We start from the raw sequence: 22,922 nt of genomic DNA on the forward strand, positions 1-22,922 counted from the left end.
CTCCCCTCACGGGGGTCCATATGAGGCGGTACAGGGACACGTCTCTGGCGCCGTGCTGCCAGTGGACCCTGAAGCTCTCCATGCCGATCTCACTGGTCCGCAGGTTGTAGGGGTCCGGCACCGGCCCTGTCACACAACACAACCAGAACCAGAATCACAATCACTCTTATTACATCTACGGGTACGGGAACACAGAGTCAAAATCAACGAGGTGTACCATCATTCAAATAATCTTCTTCAACTTCAAATTTCAATGTATGACATGACACATAATTTTTTTAAATCTACAATCTGCACTTTCATAATCTGGAAAAAACTGAAAAATGACATTGCCCTACTTCAGTCAGATCCTGTCAGACCCTGACACATGTGTTATATCAAGATATATAGATAGATATATATGTGACACAGTCTGATCATTTGGTCTGCATGTCGGCAACCAATCAGACTTTTCTTTTGAAACACGGAACTATCGTTTCAACGTTGTTGAGAACCACGACACAAACTCGCTAGTCAAGCCAAACACTGCAACAACGCAATGGATTGGGTGAGTAATCCCCCCACTGCTACCTAGTTAACTAGAACACTACTATACATTGTTAGCAGGCTCACAAAACAAGCTGTGTTAGTTGACTAGTGATGTGTCATTGATTTTCAACAACGCTGCAATGTATTTATATTTTTAAGTCTGAACATTAAATCGTCTGCCAACTTGATACCCCTTTCACCAGCAGCTGTCACATATGCTATATCAAGATATATATATATATATATATATATATATATATATATATATGTGTGGTATCTTACTGGTGGTGAAGCTGTCTGTCAGGGGCTCGGCCTGGCCCTCGTCGTAGACGGCGAACACGGCCACGGTGTACTCTGTCAGAGAGGTCAGGTTCCTCAGCCACAGCTCCGTCACACGCCCCACCTCCACCTGGGGGCAAAGGTCATCACCAGGTCATCACCAGGTCATCACCAGGTCATCACCAGGTCATCTGATAGCTTCTCTACCTCCACCAGCCTCCCTCATTTCAACCCTAGAGATTTTTTTCCCATGTGGCTTGAGGGGCAATCACTACTGTGTTATCAATCAAAGTGCATTCTTTTCGACCAGAGACCTCGTGTCAGCAGCCCCCCTAAGATCTTCTGTGTTGACGGTTCCGAGCTGGAGTTTGTCTCTTGTTACAAATACCTTGGCCTTTGGCTGGACTCATCCCTTTCCTTCACCACCCACATAAAGCACCTGCAGACAAAAGTCAAAGCTCGCCTAAGCTTTTTATACCGGAACAAGGCCTCCTTCACCCGTGCAGCAAACATACCCTTGTCAAGATGACCATCCTGCCCATATTTGACTATGGCGATACCATCTATAGGATGGCATCTCAGTCTGCCCTCAGGAAACTCGACACACTCCATCACTCCGCCATTCGTTTTGCCACTAGTGCGCCTTTCACAACTCACCACTGTGATCTGTACACCCTTGTAGACTGGACATCTCTTCACAGCAGACGGCTCTGTCACTGGCTTCATCTTATCTACAGAACCATACTTTGCAAAACACCTTTCTACCTCTCATCCCTTCTGCACCTCTCTCACCGCCCCGCCATCGTTCTAAGATCCAGTGATCTTGTCCGACTCACCATCCCCAAAGCCCGTACCGTTGTCGGTCGCAGCGCTTTCCGGTTCGCTGCAGCACACGACTGGAACACTTTACAGAACACCCTCAAACTCACCGCCCTCACCTCACTCACTGCTTTCAAACAAATCCTGCAGCGAACCATAGTCGATCAATGTACCTGTTGATCACCGTCTCTCACCCATCCCATAACCCATCACTGCCTCATTTTAAATACCCCTGCTCCACTACCCCCGCTATCCCTCACCTCCGCTCTTCCTCACCCCTACCTCCTCCGTCTCTCTCCCCTCTCTCTGATTGTTAGTATTTTAATGCATCTGTGTTTGCCAGTGTTTTATTGTTTTATTGTTTTATTGTTGTAAATTACTTAACCTTGTTTTATTTCTAGCTTCCCCCCCCCCCCCCCCCCCCCCCCCCAAAGAGCCATTGCTTTTTGGTCAGGCTGCATTTGCAAATAAGAATTTGTTCTTACATGTTTGCCTGGTTAAATAAAGGTTAAAAAATAAAATAATCAATCACTACTGTGTTATCAATCAACGCTGTGTTATCAATCACTACTGTGTTATCAATCAACACTGTGTTATCAATCACTACTGTGTTATCAATCAACACTGTGTTATCAATCACTACTGTGTTATCAATCAACACTGTGTTATCAATCACTACTGTGTTATCAATCACTACTGTGTTATCAATCACTACTGCGTTATCAATCAACACTGTGTTATCAATCACTACTGCGTTATCAATCACTACTGTGTTATTTGAACAGGGTTGGAGGGTTGTGTGTCAGAAGAGTGTTCAGTGTTTTTATGAGGTCCATGACTGTAGACTATTTATAGTTTTTCTCGATTGCTAACACATTAGCATTTTGCTAAGACTCTCTTGTTTGCTCCTTACCTCCCCGCTCCCATTTCCCATTTTCTTTCCCTTGCCCTTATGGATTTTAGTTTATGTATTGCTGTAGGTTTTTGTATGTTCTATGGGCTGTCCTGTCTGTAACTTTGTTTAATTTCTGCCACTGTTTTGGCCAGGTTTCCCTTGCAAAAGAGATTCGGAATCTCAATGGGACTTTTCTCCTGGTTAAATAAAACAACTATATATATATATATATATATATATATATATATATATATATATATTTTATATATAAAACTGAGCAATGTAATGTCCCCTTGACAATCATTTTTCTAAATAAAAATAAAAGTCTGAACATTAAGCTTGTTACCCCTTTCACCAGCAGCTGTCACATACACATATATATATATAGATATATATTTATTTTTTAATATAAAACTGAGCAATGTAAGGTCCCCTTGACCTCCATCCTAACTGGATGGAGTTATAATGAGCATGACAGTATTCTCTTGTTGCAGAACAGTAGGTCATGTCTCAGTGCTTTCACACACAACGCTAATGCTAAGCATATTCTCTCAGAACAGTAGACTTCAACACTCTACAAAAGACGCCAAACTCAGTCGAGCAAAATCCTGTCAAACTATATTATTAAATCATTTGGTCACAGCTGATACAACTTCTACTGCCTTCACTGTGACCTCTTCTGCATGTGTGTGTGACAAAACGTCTTTGAACACAATTGTTCAATCAGCAATCAGTACTTATTCATGTAACGACAGGTGGAAATGAGCTTCTTTCTAAATCTGACGCAGCCATCTTCTTGTTTCAGTAGACAATTAATGCATGAACACACTGGTGTTCTCCCTCCCCCAGCCTCGCCTGGTGTTCTACCTCCCCCAGCCTCCCCCTGGTGTTCTACCTCCCCCAGCCTCCCCCTGGTGTTCTACCTCCCCCAGCCTCCCCCTGGTGTTCTACCTCCCCCAGCCTCCCCCTGGTGTTCTACCTCCCCCAGCCTCCCCTGGTGTTCTACCTCCCCCAGCCTCCCCTGGTGTTCTACCTCCCCCAGCCTCCCCTGGTGTTCTACCTCCCCCAGCCTCCCCTGGTGTTCTACCTCCCCCAGCCTCCCCTGGTGTTCTACCTCCCCCAGCCTCCCCTGGTGTTCTACCTCCCCCAGCCTCCCCCTGGTGTTCTACCTCCCCCAGCCTCCCCTGGTGTTCTACCTCCCCCAGCCTCCCCTAAACCAAATAAAGAAATAAAATAAAATAAAAATGTATACATACAGGAGGTCACACCTCTCTGAGTTGTTTTTACCTTTTTGACATTGGTTTGTTATTGCTGTAGTCTGTTAGCTTGCTGTATTGTATTTGTATTCTCTGTATAAACAGTGTCATTGGATTTGTCATTGAAAGGACGGAATGGATGTGATGTAAATGTAAAAATATTCATGGGTGTTCACGCTCCTGATTGACATTCTTGCCGCATTCATCATCTTTGATAAAATCTTTTTTTTTGTACGCAAAACGAGATGTCCTTGCTTTGACAGACATTAAAGAACATAAAAGACGGTGTCCTTCCTTTGAGACACTGAGACAATAACATGTCAGGCGTTTTCGACGATAACACTGGTGTTAGACCAGTAGAGGCCGGCGGAGGTAGAAATCGGAGGACGGTATCACACACGTGCTTGACACCACTTCTCATTCCATTCCATGCTTCACAATGAGCCTCGTCCTCTGATTTCTACCTCCCCCAGCCTCCCCTGGTGTTCTACCTCCACCAGCCTCCCCTGGTGTTCTATCTCCCCCAGCCTCCCCCCAGCCTCCCCTGGTGTTCTACCTCCCCCAGCCTCCCCTGGTGTTCTATCTCCCCCAGCCTCCCCTGGTGTTCTACCTCCCCCAGCCTCCCCTGGTGTTCTACCTCCCCCAGCCTCCCCTGGTGTTCTACCTCCGCCAGCCTCCCCTGGTGTTCTACCTCCCCCCAGCCTCCCCTGGTGTTCTACCTCCCCCAGCCTCCCCTGGTGTTCTACCTCCCCCAGCCTCCCCCTGGTGTTCTACCTCCGCCAGCCTCCCCTGGTGTTCTACCTCCCCCCAGCCTCCCCTGGTGTTCTACCTCCCCCAGCCTCCCCTGGTGTTCTACCTCCCCCAGCCTCCCCCTGGTGTTCTACCTCCCCCAGCCTCCACCTGGTGTTCTACCTCCACCAGCCTCCCCTGGTGTTCTACCTCCACCGGGCCTCCTCCCCAGCTATTGGCTGAGTGTGGGTGCGTGCTCTCACCTCATTGGTCTGCACGCCGCTGGTCTTGACGTACATGATGCGGTAGCCGTTCACCTTCTTGGAGGCGGAGTCCCAGGTGATGCGGTTGCTGCTGTGGTCGATGTCATGGAAACGCAGGTTCCTCGCCGCCAACAGGGGCACTGGTGGGGGGGGGGGGGGGGGGGGGGAGGAGGTGCAGAGGAGGTCAGGAGGTCAAGAGGAGGAGGTCAGGAGGAGGAGAGGAGGAGGTGAGGAGGTCAGGAGGTGAGGAAGAGGTCAGGAAGAGGTGAGGAGGTGAGGAGGAGGTCAGGAGGAGGTCAGGAGGTCAGGAGGAGGAGAGGAGGTCAGGAGGAGGTCAGGAGGAGGTGAGGAGGAGGTCAGGAGGAGGTCAGGAGGAGGTGAGGAGGTCAGGAGGAGGTCAAGAGGTCAGGAGGACGTGAGGAGGAGGTCAGGAGGTCAGGAAGAGGTCAGGGGGAGGTGAGGAGGTCAGGAGGAGGACAGGAGGTCAGGAGGAGGTGAGGAGGAGGTCAGGAGGTCAGGATGAGGAGAGGGGGCACAGACGAGGCTTAAGCCTTTAGTCCTGGACTAAAGAAAGCATCTTCAGTGGAGATGTTTACATATTAATCTAATCATTAACCATATGTCAAGCGCATTGAGTTGCATCTTGTAAGAAATGCGCTATACAAATAAAATTTGATTTGAATTTGATTTGATATGTACAGTACATCTAAATATGAACAGAAAGCAGAAAGACCCAAAAACAACAAACAAGAACATCTTTGGTTTAGAGGTTTAGGAGCCTCTGTATGTTATGTGTGTGTGTGTGTGTGTGTGTGTGTATGTAAGCATCCCTACCCTCTAGACAAGCCATGACACGTGTGGCAACATCGTACAACATGGTTGAAAAGAAAAGAAAAGAAAGAAAGAAAGAAAGAAAGGTAATCAAACATTCATCTGTCAGGTGAGGTTGTCAGGTGAGGTTGACAGGTGAGGTTGACAGGTGAGGCTGTCAGGTGAGGTTGTCAGGTGAGGTTGACAGGTGAGGTTGACAGGTGAGGTTGATTGACAGGTGAGGTTGTCAGGTGAGGTTGATTGACAGGTGAGGTTGTCAGGTGAGGTTGTCAGGTGAGGTTGTCAGGTGAGGTTGATTGACAGGTGAGGTTGTCAGGTGAGGTTGACAGGTGAGGTTGACAGGTGAGGTTGTCAGGTGAGGTTGACAGGTGAGGTTGACAGGTGAGGTTGACAGGTGAGGTTGTCAGGTGAGGTTGACAGGTGAGGTTGACAGGTGAGGTTGTCAGGTGAGGTTGACAGGTGAGGTTGACAGGTGAGGTTGATTGACAAGTGAGGTTGTCAGGTGAGGCTGACAGGGGCGTCGACCGGCTCGCAGACTAAATTGATGAACATGTTAAACTGGCGCAGAGCAGTAAAAAGCAGGTAATTGACTTGGCAGCCGATGTGCCAGCCTGCCTGTGTGTCTGGGCACGTTGTTCACACGCAGGGTGTGTGTGTGTCTGTGTGTGTGTGTGTGTGTGTGTCTGTGTCTGTGTCTGTGTCTGTGTCTGTGTGTGTGTGTGTGTGTGTGTTTGTGTGCCAGCCTGTGTGTCTGGGCTTGTTCACACGCAGGGTCACCATGGAGGCACCTGCCAGGATGGAGGTGCAGGCAGGAATGTGTGAGCGTGTCTCTCTCTCTATGTGTTGTGTGTGTGTGTGTGTGTGTGTGTGTGTGTGTGTGTGTGTGTGTGTGTGTGATGATTTGATTAGATTTTTATTAGGAATTTACAATAGCAGCATTTACGCATTATGACACTAAGTAATGTCCAGAGGTTAGCACTTGAAAGCATTATTTAAAACACTTATTTCCAAAGCTGGTTGTGTGTGTCTCTGTGTGTGTGTGTGTGTGTGTGTGTGTGTGTGTGTGTGTGTGTGTGTGTGTGTGTGTCTGTGTGTGTGTGTGTGTGTGTGTGTTTGTGTGTGTGTGTGTGTGTGTATGTGTGTGTGTGTGTGTGTGTGTGTGTGTGTGTACGTACGGGTGGTCTCCTGGCTGGTCATGGGGTCGCTGGCCTCCTCCCCGTACAGGGCGTAGACCGTCACCGTGTACTCTGTGTCTGGGGTCAGCTCCTCCAGCTCCACCTCTGTGTACCGCTCTGACACCTTCACCTAGGGTCAGAGGTCAGGGTCAGGGGTCAGAGGTCAGGGGTTAGGGGTCCCTCCCTAGTTCAGAGTGTGTATCCTCCCTCCCTCCCTCCCTCCCTCCCTAGTTCAGAGTGTGTATCCTCCCTCCCTCCCCCTCCCTCCCTCCTCCCTCCCTCCCTCCCTCAGTGTGTAGTATCCTGGGCCTCGGGGGTAAAGGAGAGGTTCTGTGTGTCGCGTCTCAACAGGCCGGGAAGTGAGACTGTGAGAGCTGCAGTGATGACTGTGACCGCGGGGTGCGTTATGTTTTACCCCCGCCCTCCACACCCCTCCACCCCTACAGGGCCTCCGAAGGGGAGGCTGGCGGAGGTAGGAATCGGAGGACGGGGGGGGACGGGGGGGGGCTCATTGTAAAGGAATGAGGAACAGTGTATGAGGAATAGTATCAAAGTGACTCCACCCACCCCCCCCCCATCCTCAAAAAAGCTGATCCCATTCCTCATTCCATTCCAGGCGTTACAAGGGGCCCGTCCTCCGATTTCTACCTCCGCCAGCCTCCCCTGTCTCAGTGAAATCTCCTTGATTCATTAAAACATTTTCTCAACCCCCCCCCACCCCTCCTCCGTATCTCACTCTCTCCACTTCTGTATTGCTCACAAACATGCCTATCTTCCCTTTCCTCTGCCTCTGTATTCTGTCTCTCTCTCCCTCCCTCCCCCCCTCCCCCTCCCCCTCTCTCTGTCTCTCTCTCTCTCTCCCTCCCTCTCTCTCCCTCCCTCCCTCCCTCTCTCTCCCTCCCTCCCTCTAATATATGCCATTTAGCTGACGCTTTTATCCAAAACGTTGTTAGCGCCATGCTCTACCAACTGAGCCACAAAGGACCTCTCACCCCTCGCTCTCTCCCTCCCTCCCTTCCTCCCTCTCCCTCCCTCCCTCCCTCTCTCCCTCCCTCCCTTCCTCCCTCTCCCTCCCTCCCTCCCTCTCTCTCCCTCCCTCCCTCTCCCTCCCTCCCTCTCCCTCGCTCTCTTCCACCTCCCCACTCTCCCCCTCTCCCCCCCCCCCCCTCACCTCCTTCTCGTCCTCCTGGTCGTCCTCGTCCTCGGTCAGCGGGGCGTAGAGGATCATGTACCCAGAAGCCCCCTCTGCTGCCCTCCAGCGCGCCCTCATGGAGCTGTGGGTCATGTCGAACAGCACCAGGTTGTTCACCATGGGCAGGGCCACTGCAACACAGGGGTCAGGGGTCACACAGAGGTCACACAGAGGTCACACAGAGATCACAGACAGGCGTGATGTCACTAAGGCCCTTCAGGGGAGGCTGGTGGAGAAATCGAACAAATGACTAACTATATATACATTTACTAACAGTAGAGTAACTATCTTCGATCGCCGATGACATCGCCGTTAAAAAACGAAGCAACGAAGTGAAAGAGTTTTTTTTTTTATTACCATTTTGACATTAACACTTAATCAGTTATGAGGGGTCATTTGACCCTTGTGAGTAAAAAAAAAATAGTTATATCTTTGCACTCGATCATATTTCAGGACCCTCCTTTCATGAGCTTTCCTAGATATGTGCGTTCTACCACCCAGTATCCTTACATTTTCAAAATCACATCAGGATAAGCTAGTATAAAGCTATTTTGCTAGTTTTTCTGTGTAGGAGGCAGGCTAATTTACAAGGCGCCCCAACTAGTGGTCGTAAGTAGCAGCTTCCCCATTGTAAAGACTATGGTCATTTGACCCCCCGAGGCGGCTCTTATAGTAGGTAACATAGACACGGCTGTTCTAGTGTCAACTGTCACTTAGATCCAACTGTCACTTTCAAATTTGAAATAAGATTTGACAGTTGGTGATGTGGTGTTCTCGTGTTAATAATAATAATAATAATAATAATATCCAGTGAGCGCCATCAAGTGGCACATATGACATTAATAAAGGAGGGTTTTGATAACTCAATCTAGCGCCACGGCTCTGAAGCATCCTGGGGTGAAGTGTGATCCAGTCTGTCAGTCTGTCAGTCTGACCGCAGCCACACCACCATTAACTTTGAACAAGGTCAATGGGGTACTTTGTATTCACAGATACCCGAAGGGGTGTGTGTGTGTGTGTGTGTGAGTGGGGGGGGGGAGGGGGGAGGGGGAGGGGGGCTTAATTGCCATTCATCAACTTCCGCCCCTCCGTAAATTAGGTGAGTCTGTTTCGTTGACTTCAGAGGACAAACGCCCACAGCTTGTGAATGAAGATTAGGACGAGGGAGGAACACAAAGTCACCTCACGCCAAGACGCCAGGAGTCAGTCACTGGGCCTGAGGTTCCTACTGTGGTGTATTTGTACACACACACACATAGACCTGTGTATAAAACCTGTAGATATCTGTATCTATATTACCTACCTACCTACCTACCTACCTACGTATCTATCTACGTATCCATCCACCCCACCCACTCCACCCCCCCCCCCTCTCCCCTCCCCCCCTCCCCCTCCACCCCCCTCCTCTTACGTGTGGTAGCGCTCCCCCTCAGAGCCTCGCTGGCCACGGAGGAGTAGATGGCGAACACGGCCACCTGGTACTCTGTCAGAGAGTTGAGGTACTGCAGCACCACCGTGTTCTCGCTCCCCCCCACCACCGCCTCCTCCGGCTGGCCCCCGGTGGGGCTGCTGGCCGGGTAGTACACCACCCGGTACTTCTCCACCGTGCCGGGGGCGTGGGTCCACGTGACCCGGAAGCTTCTGGCCGTGATCTCAGAGGTGATCAGGTCCCTGGGGGGGGGCGATGGGGGCGGCGGGGGGGGGCGGGGTCACCTGGGAGGGAGGGAGAGGGGGAGGGAGGATGGAGGGAGGGAGGGGGAGAGGGAGGGAGAGGGAGGGAGGAGGGAGGGGGGATAGAGGGAGGGAGAGAGGGGGAGGGAGGGGGTGGGGAGGGAAGGAGGGAGAGAGAGAGAGGGGACACAACGTGTTAGAGATACACTCGTTAACGCAGATTTCTAATCAACCAATCACGTGGCAGCAACTCAATGCATTTAGGCATGGAGGCATGGTCAAGACGATCTGGCTGAAGTTCAAACCAAGCACCAGAACAGGAAAGAAAGGTGATTTAAGTGACTTTAAACGTGTTGTTGTGAAGGCCCACAGTTTAGAGCCAGTTAGTTTCCCCAAATCGGCCCTGTTTTGCCCTGTTATTTCCTTTATTATTTTCCATACTATTCATGTACGTTTTCATGAATAGTGTATGTATTGTTATTGTAATGTTTATGTATATGTTTAATGACGTGGTATATCCGGGGTGTGTCCGTGACCCGGATGCTGTGTCCGGTTGATATATATAGGGACGGAAGTGCTCTGTGCGTCAGTGTGACGAGAATCAGAGTGATGAGAGTAACGAGAGAGAGTAACGAGAGATAAGTAACGAGAAGTCGACCTAAGATGGCGGAGTCAGTAAAACGCACACCGTGCTGAAGCTGAAGACGTCAAGTGATTATTGAGTTCACAACTGTGATAGCCCGTTTAGCTGTGTCCCCGTTAGCCAGCCTTGCCAGCAGCCGGCTGCGAACGTTGGACCAAGCGAGACCCAAGCTGGACAGAGCCGTCGCCTCCACGCGTGGATTGCGACCGACCGCTGACTCCACCGGAGCTTCCCGTGGACCCCCGGACCTGAGCCCTTCACACCTCGTTGTGGACTTCGAAGAAGCCCCTTTCCCTTCGAGTTGCTACGTCACCCCCCCCCCTTCGTCTGCTGCCTTACTCAAAGCACATGCGAGCTCCAACCAGGCCTCAACGAGCTCATCCTCAGTCCGGGACTTTAAGCCTTTTCCAGGCCAGGTACTGTGAGTGAGTGAGTGAGTGTGTGTGTGGCCGGCGGGGAGGGAGTATATTTGGGAGGTATATATATATATAATTTGTATAATAAATGTGTTTGTTCATATTGGATACCGTTGCTGTGTGTTTCGTTGTCTGGTAGCTAATGCTAATGCTAATGCTAATGCTAATGCTAATGCTAATGCTAATGCTAACGATATTACTGCTAGTCTAAAGGGTTGCTGGCGCCCCCTGCCTGTATCCTCCTGCACTGCCTATTTAGCTCAGAGTTAGTTAGATAACCAGCCCTTCCTAAATTCTACAGTCCTTTTAGCTACTCCCTGGTTACAATTGGTCCTTCGAGCCGGATAGGTTGTGTAGTGATAGCATGGCTGAGCGCAGCCAACCAGACAAGACCGTTACCCCCCCTTCTCCGCCCCCTGAGCCAGAGCCACGACCACAGAGAGTCCCGCGGTTGCCTCCGAGGTTACAGGAGTATGAGCTTGAGCTCGAAAGCTCACTGAGTGGTAGTGAGGAGCGCACTCCACGGGATACAGTGGTCGGAGAGGCCGAGGTGTCCGCCGGCGCGCGGGTGGCTAGCACCGAGACAGCCATCAAAGAGCACCAGCCGGAGGATGAGATGGCAGAACAGCAGGGTTTTGCCGTAGAAACGGAAGAGCAGGAAGGAGAGGCCCGGTCCGACAGCGCCTGCGGGCGGAAGAGGGAGGGCCTCAGCCTTAACGATCTGCCTCCCAGTACGGCGCGCTCGAGACCTAGCTCCTGCCGTTCAGTGGCTTCCTCCCGGTCCAGGGTTTCCGTGGGCAGTTCTGCCTCTGGGGCGGATAGCCTGCACTCCAGAGGGAGTAGTGCCGCGCTGTCAGAATGTATGCGCCAACAGGCCGAGATGGCGTTAGAGCGGGAACGCCTCCAGTTCGAGCGTGAACGCCTCCGGATGGAGGGGGCGGAACGCGCGGCGGAGAGGCAGATGGAGGGGGCGGAACGCGCGGCGGAGAGGCAGCGCCAGGAGGCGCTAGAACGTGAACGCCTCCAGATGGAGGGGGCGGAACGCGCGGCGGAGAGGCAGATGGCGAGAGAGCAACTGCACGCGGAGACGATGGCGGAAGTGATGCAGACCATGCGCGACGTGTGCATCAGCAGAGCTCCGTCGGCCCGTAGCTCCAGAGCATCATCCGCACGGCCCTCTCGAGTGCCATCTCCTGAACCCCCCGCCGATGGCTCCATGACCCCCGCCATGACTGTCCAACTACAGGCCCAGCTGACCACCTGGAAGGAAGAGGACCAGGGACCCGACCGCTACGCGGCCCAGAGGGAGCCAGCGTCGCTGCCCGGGAGGGGAGCCATTCCCCAAGAGCGTAGCACACCCCTAGGTCCTCCAGTGAACCAAGAGGCATGCAGGCCGGACACCCAGACCGTCACTCCAGCCCCGATCATCCACTACAGGATGTTTCCCCAGGTGGAGGGACCCAAGTTCCCCTTCTTCAAGGACGAGGACAGGAGCCAGTATGTGGAACTACGCATCTGCCTAGACACGCTCTTGGACGACTCCTGCTCAGAGTCCTACAAATATGCGATTCTCCTTCAGCATGTGAGGAACCCCAGAGCCCACAACATGGTTCTGGCCCATGCCTCCGCACCGACACCTTACACCAGAGCGCTCGCCGACTTGGATGCCCGCTACGGTCGTCCCTGGAACCACGCCCTTGCTGAACTGCAAGCCCTCGAACAGCAGGCCCCCATCAAGGATGACCGGGCGCTGGATGACTTCGCGCTCCGCGTGCACACCTTGGTTGGAATGCTGAAGACGCAGGGCCCAGCTGGCGCCAGCGAGATCAACAGCACCTCCAACGTAGAGCGGCTGCTCCGCAAGATCCCACGCTTCCGGCAGGAGAGGTTCCGGCGACAGCAGCGCGTTCGTAACCCCGGGAAGTTGGGTCTGAGCATGGCTGCCTTCGCGGAGTTCCTACTGGAGGAAGTGCATGACACCAACGTAGACGCCATGGGTTACGCTGAGCCGAAGAAGGAGAGGGAGAAGGGAGACCGCTGGGACGGGCCGAGCTCGAACAGAGGACGCCCAGTAGGAGTGCTGCACACGGAGGAGGAGCCTCGGAGAGAGAGGAAAGCCCGACCTGAGGGAAAGGATTCCTCTCAACCCCCTCAAAAGGGACGGAGAGGTCCACCGCCATGTCCGTACTGCACCAGCGAGCACTGGTTCAATGAGTGCAGTGACTTCAACAACCTGAGTACCGAGGCCAAGCAGAGGTGGCTCGAGGAGAACAAGAGGTGCTGGAACTGTGGGCGCGACCATCTGGCTAAGAACTGCACCTTGAGGAGAAAGTGCAACCGCTGTGAGGAGGTCCACCTCAACATCCTACACGAGGTCTCCCTCGCCAGGTCCACGGAGGGCACCAGAGGCCCTAGGTCCGGTGGCGCACCGGAGGGGGAAACACCTGTCTACTATCTGGACCCAGCCCGGAGCAGCGGCTCCAAGGTCCTACTGAAGGTGGTGAAGGTCCGACTTCACCACAACAACGCTGTGTACGACACGTACGCCGTTCTAGACGACGGGTCGGAACGGACCATCCTTCTCCAGGAGGCAGTGCACCAGTTGGGGCTCCAAGGGACTGAGGAGAAGCTGACTCTGCGCACGATACGTCGCGACCTTAAAGAGGTCACCGGGGCGAGAATCAACTTCTCTATCTCCCCGGCGGGGCGGCCGTCGTACAGATATCGGCTTCGGAATGTCTTCACCGCAGACCAGCTAGCGCTCTCCCGCTACGACTACCCCCTGGAGAGATTACGCGCAAGATATTCCCACCTACGGCGAGTAGACCTACATCCGATAGAAGGAGCGGAGCCAACCCTTCTCACCGGCTCGGACAACGCTGCACTGATCGTGTCGCTCCGTCCTCCGCTGCGAGGACCACGAGGCTGCCCGATGGCTGTTAAGACTGCGCTTGGGTGGGCCCTCCAAGGCGCTACCGAGTGGAGAGATAGAGACGGGAGAGCTACGTCATCCCTCCATGTCCGAACCGAAGAAGTGCAGACCATCAACTGCCTTCACACCAGGGTGGACTCCATGAATGCGGCGCTACGGGATAACGTCCAGAAACCCGAGGGAGAGGGGAACAGCTTTGATTCCCTGCAGAAGGAATTCCAGGAGGTCCTCGATGAGCTGGTCGGAGAGAAGAGCCTGGATAAGTTCAGGGTTGAATATGAGAAGCTGACTAGTGCCCTGTTGAAGTCCCACGTGAGTGAGAAGCGGCTGATGACAAAATGCAGAGAGCTGAATGCGGAGACAGTGACCAACTCAGTGAAGGTTGCCACTGCACTAAAGCTATCCCAGGAAGACCAGACTACTATCACGTCTCTGGAGAAGGAAGTGAAGCAGCTGCACACGGAGCTGGACGCCAAGCAGTCGGACATCAAAGTGCTGAACCAGCCGGGCCAGCGAAGCAGAGAGGAGCAGCAGAGGCTGGAGCAGCAGCTGCGGGAGCAGAAGATCAACAATGAGAGAACCACAAAGGAGCTGGAGCAGCTGCCAGTCAGAAACACCAAACTCCAGCAGGAGAACGAGCACAACGCCTTGAGTATGGAGCAACAGTCCCTGGACAATCAGCAAAGGGCATCTGACCTCAGGATTAAAGAGGAGGAGGTGAATCAGATGCGTCAGGAGATTGCCAAGCAAACGAAGTTGAGAGAGGCCACCCAGAGGAAGTTCCGACATATGGAGGATCAGAAGTTGGATGTGGAGCAGCAAAGGGACATGCTGAAAACCCAGATAGCTGGGCTGGAGAGAGAATTGGAGTCTTCCAGAAAGCAGATGGAGATTGACAAAAAAGTCAGGCAGAAGTGGACGAGGGAGAGAGACAACTTGTCCGAAGGTGCCGTGGTACTGGTGATCGACCAGTCCCTTCCACGCGCCGCCTGGCAGACAGGCAGAGTGACCAAGGTCCTGCCGGGTCCGGATGGAAGGGTGCGGACGGCCATCGTGGACGTTGGTGGTCGCACTTACACCCGACCTGTGGCACGCCTGATTGAGCTCCCTCAAATTACAAAGGACACTATCACCTCATACCTCACGCTGCTAGAGCAGCCTAGCCAGTGTGCCTTCCATAGTTAAATGAAACCGAGGGTTTCATGGGGCGGCTGTTGTGAAGGCCCACAGTTTAGAGCCAGTTAGTTTCCCCAAATCGGCCCTGTTTTGCCCTGTTATTTCCTTTATTATTTTCCATACTATTCATGTACGTTTTCATGAATAGTGTATGTATTGTTATTGTAATGTTTATGTATATGTTTAATGACGTGGTATATCCGGGGTGTGTCCGTGACCCGGATGCTGTGTCCGGTTGATATATATAGGGACGGAAGTGCTCTGTGCGTCAGTGTGACGAGAATCAGAGTGATGAGAGTAACGAGAGAGAGTAACGAGAGATAAGTAACGAGAAGTCGACCTAAGATGGCGGAGTCAGTAAAACGCACACCGTGCTGAAGCTGAAGACGTCAAGTGATTATTGAGTTCACAACTGTGATAGCCCGTTTAGCTGTGTCCCCGTTAGCCAGCCTTGCCAGCAGCCGGCTGCGAACGTTGGACCAAGCGAGACCCAAGCTGGACAGAGCCGTCGCCTCCACGCGTGGATTGCGACCGACCGCTGACTCCACCGGAGCTTCCCGTGGACCCCCGGACCTGAGCCCTTCACACCTCGTTGTGGACTTCGAAGAAGCCCCTTTCCCTTCGAGTTGCTACGTCACCCCCCCCCCTTCGTCTGCTGCCTTACTCAAAGCACATGCGAGCTCCAACCAGGCCTCAACGAGCTCATCCTCAGTCCGGGACTTTAAGCCTTTTCCAGGCCAGGTACTGTGAGTGAGTGAGTGAGTGTGTGTGTGGCCGGCGGGGAGGGAGTATATTTGGGAGGTATATATATATATAATTTGTATAATAAATGTGTTTGTTCATATTGGATACCGTTGCTGTGTGTTTCGTTGTCTGGTAGCTAATGCTAATGCTAATGCTAATGCTAATGCTAATGCTAATGCTAATGCTAATGCTAACGATATTACTGCTAGTCTAAAGGGTTGCTGGCGCCCCCTGCCTGTATCCTCCTGCACTGCCTATTTAGCTCAGAGTTAGTTAGATAACCAGCCCTTCCTAAATTCTACAGTCCTTTTAGCTACTCCCTGGTTACACGTGTCATGGGTGTTGGAGCCAGACGGGCTGTTTAGAGTATTTCAGAAAGTGCTGATCTACTGGGATTCTTCCCACACAACCATCTCTAGAGTTTAAGAATGGTCAGAAAGAGAGAAGATATCCAGTGAGCGGCAGTTATGTGGTGGTGGTGTAATGGTGTGGGAGGGATATTCTCTTGGCAGTTATGTGGTGGTGGTGTAATGGTGTGGGAGGGATATTCTCTTGGCAGAAATCTGCAGCAACTGTGTGATGCTGTAATGTCAAAATCTCTGAGGACTGTTTCCAGCACCTTGTTGAATCTATGCCACGATGAATTAAGGCAAAAGGGGGGGTCCAACCCGGTACTAGCAAGGTGTTCCTAATAAAGTGGCCGGTGAGTGTATATATATATAGTGTTAGATATACAGTATTAATGTTATATATATATATATATATATATATATATATATATATATATATATATATTAATTGTAGATACCTTTGATGTTCTTGACTGACAGGCTCACCTTTGACCTTTGATAACCTTGACTGACAGCTCACCTTTGATAACCTTGACTGACAGGTCCACCTTTGACCTTTGATAACCTTGACTGAATGAATGAATGAATGGTCTTTATTGTCATTGATATAGTACAGGTACCATACAACGAAATTTGGGAGGGGGGAACAGCTCACCTTAAATTTTCTTGACTGACAGCTCACCTTTGACCTTTAATGACCTTTACTGACAGGCTCACCTTTGACCTTTGATGACCTTGACTGACAGCTCACCTTTGACCTTTAATGACCTTTACTGTCAGGCTCACCTTGTATATATTAGCGTTAGATATACAGTATTAATGTTATATATATATATATATATATATTAGTGTTAGATATACGGTATTAATGTTATATATATATTAGTGTTAGATATACAGTATTAATGTTATATATATATATTAGTTTTAGATACCTTTGATGGCCTTGTCCAGCTGCTCCACGCGGTCACAGATGGTCTGTGTGAGGCTGTCCACGATGCTGTGCATCACGCTGAAGTCTGCCACGTTGTACACATGAGTCTCCTGGGGAGCGGAGGCGATGGCCTTCAGCTCGTTCACGTCTGCGTTCTTCACACCTGGAGGGAGGAGGGAGGGAGGGAGGGAGGAGGGAGGGAGGGAGGGGGGAGGGAGAGAGAAAGAGAGGGGGGGCAGAGGTAGAGTGAGAGAGTGAAAGAGAGAGAGAGAGAATGAGAGAGAGAAAGAACAAGAGAGAGAAAGAGAGAGAGACAGAGACAGAGCGAGAGACAGAGAGAGAGAGAGAGAGAGACAGTGACAGAGAGATAGAGAGAGAGAGAGAGAGTGACAGAGAGACAGAGACAGAGAGAGAGAGAGAGACAGTGACAGAGAGATAGAGAGACAGAGAGAGAGAGACAGAGACAGAGTGAGATAGAGAGAGAGAGACAGTGACAGAGAGACAGAGACAGAGACAGAGTGAGAGAGAGACAGAGAGAGAGGAGAGAGACAGAGCAAGAGAGAGACAGAGAGAGAGAGAAGAGAGAGAGAGAGACAGAGAGAGAGAGAGTCAAGTCAACATGACAGAAACAGCCACACAGTATTGCCAGTACGTCAAGTGACTGAAGTCACCCTCGCCCCTGAAGTGACTCGAGGGCAGGCGAGGCATCGTGTTGAGGGCAGTTGAGGGCGAGGCGGGTTGGGGCCATTCGTACCGATGGCGAACAGCTCTATCCCTGCGTCCCTCAGGCTCTGGGCCGGGGGGAGGACGTCGTCCTGGGACTTCCCGTCGGTGATCAGGATGCCGATCTTGGGGACGCCGGGCCTGGCACCAGACTCTGGCTTGAAGCTGTTCTCCAAGATGTACGTCAGGGCCAGACCTGGGGGAGGGGGGGGGGGGGGGGGAGAGGGGTAAAGGGGAGAGAGGGGGAAGAGAGAGGGGGGTAACGGGGAGAGAGGGTGGCGGGGAGAGAGAGGGAGAGAGGAGGAGGTGGAGAGAGAGGGGGGAAGAGGGGAAAGGGGGGAAGAGGGGGAGAGGGAGAGAGAGGGGGAGAGGGAGGCGGGGAGAGGGGGAGAGAGGGAGGTGGGGAGAGAGGGGGAGAGATTGGGAGAGAGGGGGAGAGACAGTGGGGGAGAGGGAGGCGGGGAGAGGGGGAGAGAGGGAGGTGGGGAGAGAGGGGGAGAGATTGGGAGAGAGGGGGAGAGACAGTGGGGGAGAGGGGGAGAGAGAGGGGAAGAGGGGGAGAGAGGAGGAGAAACAGGGAGAGGGGAGAGAGGGTGAGAGAGGTGGGGAGAGAGAGGGAGAGAGAGGGGGAGAGAGAGGGGGGTGAAGGGGTTAAAACCATCAGTGACTCAGCATCTGTTTAGGAAGGGGTCCCCTACATCAAAACATCCACATCCTGTTTGACCGTTCTAACTGTAAACAAAAGCAGGGATGATGGGACACTTTGAACATGACTGTATGTCCTGTAGATCAGGGGAGGCTGGGGGAGGTAGGAATCGGAGGACGGGGCTCATTGTAATGCACAGAACGGAATGAGGAACAATGTCATACCAGTATCATAATTATCATTCCTTATTCCGTTCCTCCCCCAGCCTCCCCTGATCGACAGTACATACAGTCATGTTCAACGTGTCCCAGCCTCCCTAGGTCTACACAATTCAAATGCTTCATAAAAATGTTATATTTAATAAAAATGATAGATATAAATACATATATTGAAGTTATCACCAGATATTTTATCATTTTATTTATTTCTCCTCCTCCTCTCTCACCCCCTTGTTCCTCCTCCTCCTCTCTCATCCCCTTGTTCCTCCTCCTCCTCTCTCTCATCCCCTCCTCCTCTCTCATCCCCTCCTCTCTCACCCCCTCCTCTCTCATCCCCTCCTCTCTCATCCCCTCCTCTCTCATCCCCTCCTCTCTCATCCCCTCCTCTCTCTCCCCCTCCCCTCTCGACCCCTCCTCTCTCACCCCCTCCTTTCTCATCCCCTCCTCTCTCACCCCCTCCTCTCTCATCCCCTCCTCTCTCATCCCCTCCTCTCTCTCCCCCTCCCCTCTCGACCCCTCCTCTCTCACCCCCTCCTTTCTCATCCCCTCCTCTCTCACCCCCTCCTCTCTCATCCCCTCCTCTCTCATCCCCTCCTCTCTCATCCCCTCCTCTCTCATCCCCTCCTCTCTCATCCCCTCCTCTCTCATCCCCTCCTCTCTCACCCCCTCCTCTCTCATCCCCTCCTCTCTCTCCCCCTCCTCTCTCACCCCCTCCTCTCTCACCCCCTCCTCTCTCATCCCCTCCTCTCTCACCCCCTCCTCTCTCATCCCCTCCTCTCTCTCCCCCTCCCCTCTCGACCCCTCCTCTCTCACCCCCTCCTTTCTCATCCCCTCCTCTCTCATCCCCTCCTCTCTCATCCCCTCCTCTCTCATCCCCTCCTCTCTCATCCCCTCCTCTCTCTCACCCCCTCCTCTCTCATCCCCTCCTCTCTCATCCCCTCCTCTCTCATCCCCTCCTCTCTCACCCCTCCTCTCTCATCCCCTCCTCTCTCATCCCCTCCTCTCTCACCCCCTCCTCTCTCATCCCCTCCTCTCTCTCATCCCCTCTTCTCTCATCCCCTCCTCTCTCTCCCCCTCCCCTCTCATCCCCTCCTCTCTCACCCCCTCCTCTCTCATCCCCTCCTCTCTCATCCCCTCCTCTCTCATCCCCTCCTCTCTCATCCCCTCCTCCTCTCTCACCCCCTCCTCTCTCATCCCCTCCTCTCTCACCCCCTCCTCTCTCATCCCCTCCTCTCTCATCCCCTCCTCTCTCACCCCCTCCTCTCTCATCCCCTCCTCTCTCATCCCCTCCTCTCTCATCCCCTCCCCCTCTCTCATCCCCTCCTCCTCTCTCACCCCCTCCTCTCTCATCCCCTCCTCTCTCATCCCCTCCCCCTCTCTCATCCCCTCCCCCTCTCTCATCCCCTCCTCCTCTCTCATCCCCTCCTCTCTCACCCCCTCCTCTCTCATCCCCTCCTCTCTCACCCCCTCCCCCTCTCTCATCCCCTCCTCCTCTCTCATCCCCTCCTCTCTCACCCCCTCCTCTCTCATCCCCTCCTCTCTCATCCCCTCTTCTCTCATCCCGTACCTGTCAGTGTGTTTCCTCCTTTGTAGGGCAGGTTCTTGACAGCATCGATGACGGCCTCCTTGGTGCCGAAGGCCTTCAGGTGCCATTCTATCCTGGGGTCCCCGCTGTACTGGGCCAGACCTAGGGGGACACACACACACCCACGTCACACACCCACGTCACACACCCACGTCACACACACACGTCACACACCCACGTCACACACCCACACGTCACACACCCACGTCACACACCCACATCACACACCCCCGTCACACCCCCCGTCACACACCCACGTCACACCCCCCCGTCACACACCCCCGTCACACACACACGTCACACACCCACGTCACACACCCCCGTCACACACACACGTCACACACCCACGTCACACACCCACGTCACACACACACGTCACACACCCACGTCACACACCCCCGTCACACACACACGTCACACACCCACGTCACACACCCACGTCACACACACACGTCACACACCCACGTCACACACCCACGTCACACACCCACGTCACACACACACGTCACACACCCACGTCACACACCCACACGTCACACACCCACGTCACACACCCACATCACACACCCCCGTCACACCCCCCCGTCACACACCCACGTCACACCCCCCCGTCACACACCCCCGTCACACACACACGTCACACACCCACGTCACACACCCACGTCACACACACACGTCACACACCCACGTCACACACCCACGTCACACACCCACGTCACACACACACGTCACACACCCACGTCACACACCCACACGTCACACACCCACGTCACACACCCACATCACACACCCCCGTCACACCCCCCCGTCACACACCCACGTCACACCCCCCCGTCACACACCCCCGTCACACACACACGTCACACACCCACGTCACACACCCCCGTCACACACACACATCACACACCCCCGTCACACACCCACGTCACACACCCCCGTCACACACCCACGTCACACACCCCCGTCACACACACACACGTCACACACCCACGTCACACACCCCCGTCACACACCCCCGTCACACACCCCCGTCACACCCCCCCGTCACACACCCACGTCACACACCCCCGTCACACACCCACGTCACACACACACGTCACACACCCCACGTCACACACCCACGTCACGTCACACACGTCACACACCCACGTCACACACACGTCACACACCCACGACACACACCCCCGACACACACCCCCGTCACACACCCACGTCACACACCCACGTCACACACACCCGTCACACACCCACGTCACACACCCATGTCACACACCACGTCACACACCCTCCACGCCAGGGACTCACCCTCACTCTCCACTTTTAAATCCCACCTCAAAACCTACCTGTTCTCCCATGCATACAACCTCCCCTACCCCTAACCATCTCCCCTAACCCTGCCACCCCCCCCCTCCCCCCCTGGACATGCATACAACCTCCCCTACCCCTAACCATCTCTCCTAACCCTGCCACCCCCCCCCCCCCCCCCCTGGATATGCATACAACCTTCCCTACCCCTAACCATCTCTCCTAACCCTCCACCCCCCCTCCCTCCCCTGGACATTGCTGTGTTAATTGTTCCCTGTGCCTGTTGGTTAACTCTGTGTTCTATGTGCTCATATTATCTGTTTCTTGTTGTTTCTGTTTTCTGTGTTTTCTGTGTTTCCCATATTGTCAGCGTCTTTGAATCCCGGAAAAGCGCTATATAAATACAATTAATTATGATTATTATTATTAGTAGTAGTAGTATTATTGGGGAGGCTGGCGGCTGGAGGTAGAAACAGGAGGACGGGCTGATTGTAATGCACGTGTGTTTGATATCGTTCCTTATTCTGCTCCATGCATTACAATGAGCCCCGTCCTCCGATTTTTACCTCCCCCAGCCTCCACTACGACGGACAACACAGAGAGGATATGTCCTGCTACCCATCACTGTCTACTCAAGACCATAAATGCTTTACTAGTAATACATCTTGTAAAAAATGTAATTTAATTTAATTTAATTTAACAATTATTATTAAAGAGTTTTATATGAGGAGAGTGATATTATATGTACAACCGCCAAATGAAGAGGTCCATTTTTTACGGGAGGATTAAAAAAAGTTCCTTCACGAAAAAGCCCTCTGGAGCAAGTTGCCAGGCAACCGTTCGCTAGCCAAGCCTGACAGACAAACACGGCTAGCTTAGATTTGTACCACCTATGATCCCGCTCTGATAAAGATAATGAAACCCTTTATAATGATAATGAAACCCTAATGAAACCCCCCCAAAAGAAAAGAAACAGCTCTTTTGTTCACCCACCTATGGAGGAGTATTAGGGCCACAACTGAGTTTATTGAATTTTTTCTAAGACAAAGAATTTCCTTTTTACTGAATCCAATTCCAAAGTACAACTTATTAACATCGTTCATGTCATCCATTTTAACCAGTTTCGACATTTTGACAACAATTTGACATTTTTGGCATTTAGCAGACGCCTTATTCCAAAGCGACTTACAATCGATACATTCGACTAAGCAAGTGAATCATCAATCCACCAGTCGTAGCAGGAAGAGTAATCTAGCTCAGGCTAGAGTAGGACCAATAAACACTAAACAGACTTTCTTTCTAATAAATTCTGTATTTAATCTCAGAAATTCAGACTTTTTTCTCAGAAATCCTAACTTTAAACTCAGAATATAACCCCTCCCCCCCCCTCCCCCTTTTGAGAGAAAAACACCTCAGTTGGTGGCCCTAATACTTTTAATCTTAACACTCCTCGTTCTCTGTTCACCCACCTATACGCGTCTTGTCGGACTCCACGCTGAAGGCCTTGACCAGGTTCTCCAGGAAGGCCCGGACCAGGCGGAAGTTGATCCGGCCGATACTCCACGACCCGTCGACCAGGATCACGATGTCGGCTATGGCCGGGGTCTTACAC

At 52.6% G+C, this 22,922-nt stretch overlaps 1 protein-coding gene across 1 annotated transcript in view; it reads right to left on the bottom strand.

Moving 5' to 3' along the window:
* LOC308175459 (collagen alpha-1(XIV) chain-like) overlaps positions 1–22,918 on the bottom strand; it is a gene marked incomplete at both ends in the record, with an annotated part of 64,189 nt that extends 41,271 nt beyond the window's left edge. Inside the window, 11 exon segments of the mRNA XM_080551125.1 lie at positions 1–126; positions 811–937; positions 4,770–4,909; positions 6,776–6,905; positions 7,947–8,098; positions 9,379–9,673; positions 9,676–9,680; positions 16,835–16,996; positions 17,588–17,752; positions 19,988–20,107; positions 22,780–22,918. The exon segment at positions 1–126 is cut by the window's left edge and continues 11 nt beyond it. Of these exon segments, the coding sequence (XP_080407251.1) occupies positions 1–126; positions 811–937; positions 4,770–4,909; positions 6,776–6,905; positions 7,947–8,098; positions 9,379–9,673; positions 9,676–9,680; positions 16,835–16,996; positions 17,588–17,752; positions 19,988–20,107; positions 22,780–22,918 (1,561 nt within the window).
* Between the last annotated feature and the right edge of the window lie 4 nt (positions 22,919–22,922).

The sequence above is a fragment of the Nansenia antarctica genome, assembly GCF_963989245.1.
Source record: "Nansenia antarctica genome assembly, contig: SCAFFOLD_325, whole genome shotgun sequence".
Lineage (NCBI taxonomy): Eukaryota > Metazoa > Chordata > Actinopteri > Argentiniformes > Microstomatidae > Nansenia > Nansenia antarctica.